Here is a 13210-nt window from a genome sequence, read left to right as displayed (position 1 = left end):
ACGTAAATTAGGTGCCGTTCTCAAGGGTTCCCGTGATGATGATGAAGATGGGCCGAAGATATCATTTGTTAATGGGTTGTGGTTGGATCAACGGTTCTCGTTGAAGGCGGGTTTTAAGAAAGGTTTGAAGGATGTTCATAAGGCCGAAGCTAGGGTTGTTGATTTCGCCAATCAGGTATGACTGACTGTATTTGACTTCTCCATCCCATTTATATTACGAGTATTTTTATATATTTTTATTTTTATATTTTACCGAAAGTGATAAATTAACAAAATTAATTACGATGAAACAATGATGAATGGGGTTTATGAGAATTATGACAACAATAATTTTGTATAAAACGATTTTACACAATTGTTATGTAAAACTATAGTTTAACTTTTTTTTTTTATACTTCCCACTACTTACACGCTTGGGCGAGCGAAAAGAACATCAAAGTATTTTGTAGATTGTTTCACAATTTTATTGTAGAGCGATTTTACAAGAGACTTACTCGCTCGTATACTAAAATGTTTATTTTTTCATCTTAAAAGGTTGATCAAGTAGTGAATGACATAAACTCGTGGGCTGAACAAGAAACCAAAGGGTTGATCAAACATGTTCTTTCCAGAGAAAACATTGAAGATAATACTCTCTTAGTTTTGGCTAATGCATTATATTTCAAAGGAAATTGGCATAAATATTTTGAGTTGAAAAATACAAAAGATGGCGACTTTAATCTTCTCAATGGCGACAAAATTCGAGTTCCCATGATGAATCAATGGCACGAGTTGTTCGAGTATCAATCTTTTGATAGTTGTCAGGTTCTAAAAATGCCATACAAAACAGGAGTATACTCGGAAGATAAAGATGAGACGAAGGCCTTTTCGATGTATGTCTTTCTTCCACATAAGAAGAATGGCTTACCAAATCTCTTTGAAGAAATCAAGACTGATTTAAATTTGTTCATCAATAACCTCGAGTTTGTCAGAATCACCCATCTTTCCTTCCCGAAATTCAAATTTAAATGCAAAGTTGCGCTCAAAGAGCCTATGAAAGAATTGGGCTTGTTACTGCCATTTGAAAAAACCTGTGAGGATTTTTCAGGAATGACGGATGTCACTGAGCCGATCTATGTAAGTGGTATATCTCAGAAGTACTTTATTGAAACTAATGAACGTGGGACGATGGGTGCAGCTGTCACTTGGAGTGGATTGATTGTAGGAGGTGCACTAACTTCTAAACCACGGCCTCCTCCAATAAACTTTGTGGCCGACCACCCGTTTGTGTTTATGATCATGGAAGATGTTTCGGGTGCTGTACTTTTTATTGGGACGGTGCTTGATCCCCGGTAAATTAAATAAGTCCTACTTTTTCTATTCTACTTCACTATTTTGGTTCACATATATCAGAAATAATTGATCTTTTGACATTGTTTTATTATAATTAGTTCGAAGTATCAAATATGTTGATCATTTTGTGACAGAAATTCCATGTGAGAGGATGATATTGCGATGTTCTGTCAATCTATCATTTTGCTACAGAAATTAATTGGTTAAATTATATAGTTAGCAAGATATTAATTTCAATTGTAGGTCATCTTATATTACGAGATGAGCCCAGATTTCGTCAGTTGAGTATTTTTGTATGCATACTTCCATCTCGTTCACTAAACTCTTGATTTTAAGTCTTCTCGGCGATATTTGTAAATTTCTACGACCATCTCACATAAAGTTACTATCACTCTAGCAATGTAACATGAGAACAATCAAGTACATATTACATTTGAGAGTTCCTACGAAATCTGGCCAAACTTACAGCAACAATTACATAAATGTTGTCTATAATGTGATCAATGAACCGGAAATAGGCATGTCTCCAAGAGTTTTTGACAGTCAATGTGCCGCAAAATGCCCAAAATCCGGTGTAAAATCCAATCCCAATGCTTATATACAATCCAAGTTTGAATTTATCTTTGTCGTCTTTGTCACAAAAGCGTTGAATCTCATCTGTCCGAAAACTAGGATTCCCTTGAAAAGAGTCGGACCCAAGGTTTGACAAATGTTTTGGAATTGAGCCTGGTAAATAATTGTTTGAGAAATTAGCAAAGTACGTAAACTTCTTAATATCAAATTTACAGGGGATTTCTCCACTCAAGAAGTTGCTTGACAAATTAAGGTATCCAAGGTACTCGAGGTTCGCTAATGAACCAGGAATGGTACCCTCAAGTTGATTATTAGAGAGATCGAGATATGAAATTGAAGACGCTCCCCCTAAGGCACCGGAACACCCAAGTGTGGATGGAATTGGACCTGAGAGATCGACATTAAAAGTAAAAGACGTCATAATATGGATCGTTGTATGGAATTGTTAGTGATTACTTATGATATGTTATGATGATGCACATACCTGACAATCCATTGTCTGAGAGATCCATGTACATAAGAGACTGAAGATTTGTTATTGCATCGGGGATATTACCAGCGAAGCCAGAGCTGGAGAGGTTAAGGTAGACTAAATTGACGAGGGAGCCAATAGAACTGGGTATATCCATGTCGTAGAAATAATTTGAGCTAAGATCTAAGTATTTAAGATGCTTGAGCTCAGGAAGATCAGGACTAAAAACTTGACAATACAAGCAACGTAATTTTGGATTAAATTGATCCCCGCTGAGATTAAGGCCGATTACATGACCGGACTGATTATTGCTGCAGGAGACACCCTTCCATGTGCAGCAGTCTGGTGTATTTGGATCTCCCCATGAAGACATTAACTCACACTCATCATATAGAATGTGGTGTTTGAATTTGAGCAAAACATTTCGTTCTTGGCCAATACAAGTAACATTATTACGATGAACAACAACGGCTTTCCCGACACTAAAACTCACCAAGCAAAATAATATCACTAGACAACAGAGTATTAAGAGACTGGTAGAAGGTGTTGTGATGGTTTGATGATGACAATTCATTATTAATTTGGTGTTAGATGAAGATGCTTATTAATTATGCAACTTATACTTTGCTCGTTTTTGTATTAATATAATGGAGCTTTGACATAATTATGCGACTGAGATTCCGGTCGTCCATATGAATGGACTTTGTATACAAGGACGACTGTATTCATTTTGTTGAAATTTGTAGGGAAGATTAACGTGTGTTGACTTTTGACTAGATTGTGACTACCCAATACACCGTAGCAGAATCGGGCGAAAAATTGGAGTTAGGTGAATTACTATGGTAATAAAGTAAACCGGAAGAAACTCACTGGACCCACAAAGTTAAGCCTAGCCCCGGCTTTGTTAATTGTTGTTTCATTCTTCAGTAGAGACGATTGTCCCTACTAGTCACTGTCTGTACACTAGATGGTCGAAAAATGATATTGCTTGCTTCATCAGGGCTGTGAACACGCGATCTACTCTAAGTTTAGGATTTCGTTCAACTCGTTATGCTTTTCGAGCAGAAGATTCGAACCCTTTATCTATTAGAAAAGGGGATTAGAAACAGTAATCTATTGTCTTGATACCTCCGTTTTCACAACTAGGCTAAGACATCGATCTTCAGTACAAACTTTTATAAATGCATACAAGTATATCTCATATAAAGTTCCGTATAGATAGGGGTACATAGTACAGTATTACTTATATGACAAGCATTTTATTCTTACATGTATCATGTTGAAACATAGAACTAGAAAACGATCAAGTACATTAAAGTGTGTTGGCTGTTGACTAGTGTGACTTACAACAAGTCTCCTTACGTAAGGTATGGACTGCACACAGTGACGGAGCCAATATTTAATGTTTGCGGGTGAAAATTCATTAACGTGTGTTGACTGCTGACTAGTGTGACTTGCAACAAGTCTCCTTACGTAAGGTATGGACAGTATTTGATTAGAAGTCAGGTTAATACAATCAAGCTATAAGTTTACTATCAAACCGTTCAACTCATTTTGATGATCGAGCAAAGAACGAGCAACGTGACTAAATCACTGACCACACATATAAGCTGCTTCCATAGGGAGGTTCGGGGTAAAATACCCCTTTATCCCATTTTTATTATACCTGACCAGGAGGTTTGCTGCGGGAGACACCCTTCCAAAGTTCCAATACAAAAGTTATATGAATGGCTAGTGTCAGTTAAACGAATTGTTTAGCAGGGGCGACAAGTAATGTCATAAGACAAACTCACAACAACAACAACAACAAAAAAAAAAAAAAAAAACATAATGTGTCGTGTTGGAAAAATGAACATAGCACTAGAAAACGACCAAGTACAAAGGTCTTGGACGGTTGGACCTCATCTGTACACTTGAGAATTCCTCCGATATCTGGCCAAGCTTACAACAACAATTACATAAATCTGGTCTATCAAGTTTACAACCACAATTTCATAAATCTTGTCTTTAATGTGATTAAAGAACCGGAAATAGGCATGTCTCCAAGAGCTTTTCACAATCAATATGCCGCAAAATGCCCAAAACCCGGTGTAAAACCCAAGAATAATGCTCACATACAATCCACGATCGATTTTATCATCGTCTTTGTCACAAAGGCCCTGGATCTCATCTGTATGAAAATTAGTATTCCCTTTGAAAGAGTCCGGTCCAAGATACGACAAATGTTTTGGAATTGAGCCTGATAAATCATTGTAGGAGAAATCAGCAAAATACGGAGGCTTCGTAATCTCAAGTTTACAGGGGATATCTCCAGTCAAGTTGTTCCTTGACAAATCAAGGTATCCAAGGTACTCGAGGTTCGCTATTGAACTGGGAATGGCACCCTCGAGCTGATTATTAGAGAGATCGAGATGTGAAAGTGAAGACGCTCCTCCTCCTAACAAAGATGGAATGGAGCCGTCAAGACGGTTATAGGAGAGATTGAGATATGAAAGGGAATGCATAGTCCCTAAGTAACCAGAGAAGTATATCGTTGATGCAATTTGACCTGAGAGCATTAAAAGCAAAATACACTTAATAATAAACTTCTTACATTGTTTTACACAAAAATATGAAGAATGAAAATGGACAAGGGAGTAGCTTTTAACAGGATGAGCATACCTGACAGTGAATTGTTTGAGAGATCCAAGTGCAGAAGAGACTGAAGATTTGATATCGCATCAGGAATAATGCCTGAGAGTGAGTTCTGCGAGAGATCAAGGTATCTAAGGAATTCCAAGTTCCCTATTGCATGGGGAATAGTTCTTGAGAGTGAGTTCCAAGAAAGATCAAGGTGTGTAAGATAGTCCAATTCCCCTATTCCATCAGGAATAGTTCTTGAGAGTAAATTCAAGAAATATCTATGTATGTAAGGTATTCCAAGTTCTCAATTGCATCAGGAATAGGCCCTTTAAGTAAATTGTTCGACAAATCGAGATATTTCAGTGATCGTTGGACTGATGAGTTATTACTAGTGTTGAACAACCACTTAAAACTTGAGAAACTATTAAAACCGTTTCCGGAAAGGCTAATGACACGAAGATTAGCAGATTGAAGAAATGATGATGATGATGATAGAGGCGGTGTAGAAAGTTGACAGTCGTCCATTTTGAGAACCTCTAACAAAGGGAGACTGCCAATTATCCGAAACCAATCTTTAACCATGCTAAGATCGGTACCACGTAGGTTAATGTCTCTCAATGAAGTTAGCCGTGAAAGCCAATTTAAAATGTTGGCAGAAAGCCCGTTATTATTACTGAGATCAAGAGATGTTAGACGGGTAAGATTGGCAAGTTGATGGGGTATGTTCCCACTGAAACCAGAGTCAGCGAGGTTAAGGTAGACTAGGTTGATGAGGGAGCCAATGGAACTTGGTATAATCATGCCATTGAAATAATTTGAGCTAAGATCTAAGTATTTAAGATGCTTGAGCTCACCAAGGGAAGGACTTAAAGTCGGACTATCCAAGCAACCCCATTGTTTATCATCTGTATCCCCACTGAGACGAAGCCCGACGACATGACCCGACTGATTGCTGCAGGAGACACCCTTCCAAGTGCAGCAGTTTGGTTTATTTGGATTTCCCCATGAAGACATCAACCCACAATTATCGGACTGAATGTGGTGTTTGAATTTGAGCAAAGCATCTCGTTCTTGTTCGATACAACGAGCAACAACGGTTTTTTCGACATTATAACTCGCACATAATGGTAGGATAAGCAAACAAAACAGAAAGAGACAGGCAGGAGTTGTTCTTATGATTTGATAAAGCCAATTCATCGTGGACAACAATGATTAAATAGTTAAATGTGGGGTTAGATAGTGAAAATGCTAGTTATGCAACTTATATATATACTGCTCGTTCATAAATTATTATGGAACCTCGGCCGAAATTCCGGTCGTTCGTATAATAGGACCTTGTACAAAAGGACGACTGTATTAAACTATTAATGGTTGGTGAAATTTGTAGGGAGTATTAGCGTGTGTTGACTGCTGACTAGATAGTGACTACCCACTACATAAGTCTCCTTCCTTATGCAAAGAGTTTACACCGTTTTAACCCACATTCTATCTCTTATTCGATCAAAATAATAACCCGAGTTAATATTATTTATTACTCATTTGATTATTAAATAAAATGTTAGAAAACCAAATGAAAGCAGTGAAAGAATATAGAAGACACTTTTTGTTTTGAAAAGGGGGAGCTTCATTTTGTGTGTTAGTCAGGCAGAAGACGGAAGTCAGAGAGTAGTAGTTAGATCTAGGTCATCTTTTGTTATTCAAAAAAATCACAATATAATCTTTTCTTTTTTTAATTGTTTTAGACTTGGATTAATTTGTCCTTTAATTTCAACAATTGTATGAAGAATTATGTACCAAAAAAACAATTGTATGAATTTCTCATCTCATTCCTCTTTACTTTAATACAAGTTGGGTAACTATTTATTTCCCTCTCTTCTAGTTTATTGCAAGTTGTTATTTTTATTTTATTTATGCAATTAGTTAGTCAAAGTTTCAATCTTTATAGTATGTTTAACTAGTTTGACACCCGTGTATTGTAACGGGGTAATTAACTTAGTTATTGTGAAAAATCACATGTTAGGTCTCCCACATCAGAGAAAGAGAGAAGTGTAATCTACTTTATAACCCAAAGAGTTACTTCTCCGATTGCCAATTGGTTCCAATTTGGGATGGAACCTCTTTTGGACTTGTAGAGTGGACATTGTCTCCTCCTCGAGGGCGCGGCCCATGCCCATGTGCGATCTATTGGACTAAAAAAAATGGACACCCTCTCCTTCTCAAGGGGCGTGGCCCAGGCCCATGTGCGTTCTAATAGTTATAAGTTACATCCTGTCTAATTATTTATTTACATACTAGTTTAGATCCCGCGCGTTTTTATAGAGTTTTTATTTTTGTATTATTTAATTATGCTAAATTAACACCTCATTAATTTTTCATATTTCATGTCATTATATTTTTATATGAGGAGAAAAAAATTAAAATGTAAAATTATTCAAGAAAACTAGGTAAAATTGAACTGTAAAAAAACAGTGGTATCTCGTCAATCTTTCATTTTTCTCATTATTGTATTTTGTCGAGCAAAAAAAAAAATTAAAACTGAAAATTAATCAATTAATCAAAGAGAATTGAGTTTTTAAAAAGTATTTTTTTTATACACAAAGTTAATTATTCCAATTTATAAATTCTCTCAATTTTTTTTTTGGTATGAAAGTAATCAAAACATTATATAGTTTTGTTTATACATAGTATAAAATAGTATGAGTAAATTCATTCTCAAATAATAGCATTAATAGAAGATTTAATAGTTTATAATTATATATTATTTATACTTTAATTAAAATATTATAGTTTAGTGTTTAGTGAAAATTACATAATTTGATGAAAAGATTAACTTAAATAATAAAAGATAAAACACTTTGTTAATGAAAAAAATGTTGGTAAGGCTTAATATTTGTATGTTATTGTTGTAACTGACGCGTGCCATTAATACAAACTCTTATAAGAGCTCTCTACAACAATACTTGGATTGATAACTAAGTTCCAATGATGCCCCATATTTATAATCATAGAATTACCCTATTTTATGCTAATCTTTCGGTGTAGGACAATTCTATTAGAGCCAACATAGAAACTGAATAGACTATGATATCATAACAAGGCAAGATTCTCATGCAATAGCCAGAATCTTTACCTGTCTTCTCAGAATGCAGCAACTGAAGAGATGTCAAATTTTGATATGCTAAATAGTCATCATCTATTCTGTCGTCATTTTCTCCTGCATGCCACTCAAAATTTTCAGTTCTCTAGTGTAAGAGTGAAGGCGACATTCTTAAAAATTGCATTCATCTCAGGTTCTCAATGTATACAAGCCAAATTATCTAGTATATGCAAAACAATGGTTCTTAGTGAAATGAAGAATCCTTGTAGGAAACGACCTAGAATGGAGCATACCCCATATAAAAAAGTAGATGAAAAACTCATGTTCTCAGTTACCTCTAATTCTATTCACCGGTATAGTATCCAAAGTTTCAAGCTCCGGATGACAAGGAATTTCAGGTATCGAGTCAAAATTTGCATTTCTGGGCAACTTATCATGCTACTCCATATTGAAAGTTACATTGGGCAAGTCCTTCAATTTTTCTGTACCTAGGTTCTCCATAGGTCTCACAAGAAACCTATCCTTCAAATATTCCATATCTTGATTCCATTCACTTTGAACTTCTCCCTCTCCATCAGGGTGAATATGTGTCATAGGAGTATCCTTCACTCGGGAAACAGATGGATCCATGGAAGAAATATTGTCCAAACGGCTAATCGAAAAACCAACCTCGTTTTACACATCTTCCAAGTTAGAATCACTCAGGTCTGAAAGAGTTTCAGACAAGTTATCGGCATCCTTTAAGCAATATAAGGAATCTTGCACTCCATCAACTCGGGCTTGTTTTACTCGAAGATCAACTTCAAGTATAGCTGCAGAGGACATAGCTTCTAGAACTGATTCAGTTTGTATTATTTCATGTATGACCAATGCTTCAGATGCTGCAACAGAGAGTTCAATAGCATCATTGACGTCATCACATTTAGCACCCTTTGTATCTTATATCTCTGAATTATTAGGTTCAGAGTTCCTAGTTTTGCTTAAAATTTTCTTGCAAACTTTGCCAGAACAGTTTTTCTAAGTGGAGGACAAAGCCTGATTACAGAATTATCATTGTCCATATTGCACAGGGTGTTTTTTATTGGGCTATGTAGCTCTTCAATAGGATGTAAAGCTTTGTCATCAGCAGATTTGACAAAGTCATTTTGAGATGTATCATTGATGGAGGAGGGTCCATCTGTTGAAAGATATAAGTTAAAATGCAACACCCGCAAACCAGAAAACAAGAACAGAAGAACAGTCTAGTTAATAGCAAGAAAAATACGACGGAGTATATCATGATACGTTCTGTCTTCTAGATTGCACTACTATATACATAATTACATATCAAACAGTCTCAGATGTTTTCCTCTCAACGTCAATTTTATGGAAAGCTGGAGAGTGGATGGTAGCAAACTAGCTAAAAATTAGATACAAAAATCAGTCTGAAATAACACATCAACCCCTAGAAATCTAGGCAGTATGCTACTATGCTTGAAATCGTGAACCAGTTTGCGTAAAATGGAGACACGCAAAGAAGAAATTCAAAAATTGTGCACTCTAGTTCTCTGGGCTGCAACAAGACATGCAAGACAATTTTAACAATTACGGAGTTTTGTTGTGACTACTAAAGTCAAATGATTTGGTTGACTCATGAATACACTATTCAAACCCATCCAGAACTTTAGCTTCCATATTGCCAGGAGAAAACAAAAGAATATGATAACAGGAGATATGGCTAACAACAAGACTGGTAGTGCAAGTTTGAAAAAAAGAGAATGCTCTTAGAAAGATGGAACTACAACGATCATACAGTAATCCTACCAATAAGTAAGAACACTCATATTATCTACTACCTCAGCATCTCCGGAATAAGAAAAAAGGTCTCAATGAAAACCACAAACACATACCTTTTCACAAGGTGTGAAAGTAATTGGTGAGCTATCTTCACCAGATAAGTACAAACGGCAAACATTATACGGCTTGTGTATGCTTCCTCCATTTAAGAGAAGATTTGAATCTTTAGCATGGTTGTTGTCGCCTTTAGGTATATCGACATTCTACAAATTGCAGATATAGATAAACAAGATTTTGCATCAGGAAATACAAGCAACATCAGTCATTTGAGAGGTGCACATCATTGGAGTTTCAATAACTAAAATAATAATATGCTGAATCTTGAATTAACATTTTTTCTTTCCCCAGTTCTTTACATAAAGCACAAATACCATCCATATCAACACCAAAAGACTGGTAGCACGCAACCGCCATTTAATCACCTGTGCCGATCTAAACAGAATTTTCGATTAAAGGCATTCTATCGAGCACAACTGTCACTGAATACCACTTATTTTTACTTTTTGCCGTATGCACTCCTTGCCTTTCGAACAAAGGATGATCAAGGCAACTGAATCACTGACCACATAGTTAAGCTTCATTAATAAGGAGGTTCCGAGTTATACACTTAAACCCTGCTCATATACCAGTTCCTGGTTATTTCTAATGTTCCTGGTTCATTTCTATCGGGGTTTACTTAGGGTCCGTTTGGATTGAAGGAATTGGAGAGAAGGGGAGGGGAGGGAAAGGGAGAGATTTAATTTCCTTTGTTTGGATAAAAAATATGGGAGAAAGGAAATGGAAGGGGAGAGAAATGAGAGGACTTATTTTCCTTCCTATAGAACAAACTATAATCTTTCCAAGGGTGGCAAGATTTGGAAAGAAAACATTATTTGGACTCTAATTATACCACTAGCATCCTTCAATCCTCCATCCATTTTTCATCTCCCTCCTTCCTCCCCTTCCATTTCCCTTCATAATTTTTGTTATCCAAACACCCACATCCCATTTGCCCTCCCCTTCTCTCCCCTCTCTTCACCTCCCCTCACTCCCCCTCCCCTCCCCTTCCCTCCTAAAATTGTATCCAAACGGACCCTTAGTGATCGTGTTTAGAGATATCACACTAGTGTGAAATGATCACCCCTATTTCCAACCCTTCTCCGAACAAATAAAGGATAGGCACCCTAGCGCGAAAGGCTGAACTTGTTGCACATAATAGTACTATCTTTCAAGTTTAAGATTAAAAGAACGAAATGACACGGCCCTAGAGCGAAAATCAATGTCAAAATATAGAGTTAGTCATGTTAGTGTGACATTAGCCCTAGCAAACCACGTCTAATTCGCAAATGAAGCAAAAATCGATCCATATAGACAAAATAGCAGAACTAGGGTTTAGTAAGTAATTTGTGAACTGCTTCAATCATACAGTATAAATAATTTAAAGGCTCTTTAACTAAACAACAAAGATCACAGCCAATTACATAATCAAACTAATTCAAAACAAAACAAAATAAATAGCAAAAAAATATGCTCAGGACGTCGAAATTGGGGAAAACCTGAAGAGAATTGGGGAAATTATCATCGTCGCGGAGAAACAGTGTCATTGAGGATTGAGAATAATTAGGTTGAAGCCAAGGAGGAAGCCATGCTACATCCTATCAAAAATCATGCAGTTAAATTAGGTCAATTGTACATTAATCATAATCAAAATTGCATTTAAAAATCATGAATTAAAAATCAAAAATTGGGGGAAATTGAACTGCGTAGTAATTAAAGGGAAATTAAGAAAATTACGTCGGAGAATTGAGGAGGACGGAAGGGGAGCGTCGCCATTGTAGGTGGAGATGGAGAAGTGTGAGAGTTGTAGTGAGATTAATGGAAGGAACAAGTTGGCGCGAATGCACAACGCCTTTTACCTCCCGCTCCCGCCTTTCTCATTTGGGCCTCTTTTAGGGGACAATGTTATTTCTAGAGGTGGCATTCGGGTTGGTTGAATTTGGGTCGGGTGTAGTTGAAGCGAGTTATATCGGGTTCCGCTTAACCTACTCTTTTGGGCCGAGTCGGGTTCAGGTTGAGTCGTTATCGGGTAGGGTCATTTCGGGTCAAATGATGTATCGGGTCAGGTTGAGTCATTATTAGGTTTAAATTACTTATCACATTAATTCAATTTTTAACTATTATTTAGTTTCAATCTAAACACTCAATCACTTTAAGATCAATATTAAGTTTAATAATTCTCAGATCATCACTTTAATCGGGCCAAGCTTTAGATCGAACAGTATCGGGTCAGGTCGGGTTCGACTCACTGATCATCGGGGCATGTCGGGTTACACTTCGCCATCGGGTCGAGGCAATTTTAGTTTGCAAAAGTATCGGGTTCTATCTGATCTGATCTGATCTGTTCCGGTTCGGGTCGAGTTACTCGGGTTGAGTTAAACTTGCCACCTTTAGTTATTTTCGCTGGGTGATACCGAGTGTTGATATAACCATTTACAATTAAAATGTCGGGTTGTTAACTTGATGGACCTCCTGTAAGAGTATATGAGAGGATATAAGATTAGGTATAACATGGTGACACCCGGTAGAATTGTCTGTCAGTGAGTTTTAAACATAAAACCTTCAAATTATTGAACGACTTTTAATTTTATTTTGTTAAACCCGAGTATTTTTTATTATGATACTATGACTTACGTAGTACTTAAATAAGTCTGTTACAAAAGATAAAACAGTCACTATCTTATATTGTGTTTTATTAGACTTTTCTTATCACAAAGCGGTTTTACAGAAGATTTATCACCCAAATTATATAGTTACCGGATATAATTTATCCTATGAACCGTTCTAAATTCTAAGTCATGAAATGAGCCTAAATGTGAGGGAACTTGCGGGGGTTGCCTTTTTTTTATTATACATTAAGACTCCGTTTGGCAAGACATTTCTACCTGATTTGGTCAAAGTAGCTTATTTGACCAAATTTTAGGTACCTTATTTTTTTGTAAGCGTTTGACAAGTAGCTTATTTAATCAAATAAGCTATCTGAAATGAAATGCTACCTAGAGTAGCATTTGAGAATCAAGGTACCTTATTTGGTTTGATTTTTCATTTTTATCCTTTAAATCTATACTATTAAATAATCGGGGAAGTGGCAAATAAACCCCATACGTTTAGTCCTATGTGCAAATCACCCCCACAACTTTCAATACGTGCAAATTAACCCCGTATGTTTAGCATTTGGTGCAATTTAACCCCATTTAATTAATTTACCTGATTTTTTCACACTCTTATTTATTTCTCATTTT

At 36.3% G+C, this 13210-nt stretch overlaps 2 protein-coding genes across 2 annotated transcripts; one reads left to right on the top strand and one right to left on the bottom strand.

Annotated features, from left to right (window-relative positions):
• The first annotated feature begins 870 nt into the window (after positions 1-870).
• Positions 871-1335, top strand: LOC141620886 (serpin-Z2B-like). The gene has a single exon (XM_074437639.1). The coding sequence runs from the start codon at positions 871-873 to the stop codon at positions 1333-1335; it is 465 nt and encodes a 154-aa protein (XP_074293740.1).
• A 2855-nt stretch (positions 1336-4190) lies between these two features.
• On the bottom strand, positions 4191-8726 carry LOC141620885 (uncharacterized). The gene is made up of 5 exons (XM_074437638.1): positions 8607-8726; positions 8432-8534; positions 8130-8213; positions 5039-5233; positions 4191-4925 (listed from the first exon to the last, which is right to left on the bottom strand). The coding sequence occupies exons 1-5, from the start codon at positions 8724-8726 to the stop codon at positions 4279-4281; spliced, it is 1149 nt and encodes a 382-aa protein (XP_074293739.1). The 3' UTR covers positions 4191-4278.
• Positions 8727-13210: the final 4484 nt, after the last annotated feature.

This window comes from Silene latifolia, chromosome X (genome assembly GCF_048544455.1).
Source record: "Silene latifolia isolate original U9 population chromosome X, ASM4854445v1, whole genome shotgun sequence".
NCBI classification, from domain to species: domain Eukaryota; kingdom Viridiplantae; phylum Streptophyta; class Magnoliopsida; order Caryophyllales; family Caryophyllaceae; genus Silene; species Silene latifolia.
This window is presented reverse-complemented; position numbering and strand designations above follow the sequence as displayed.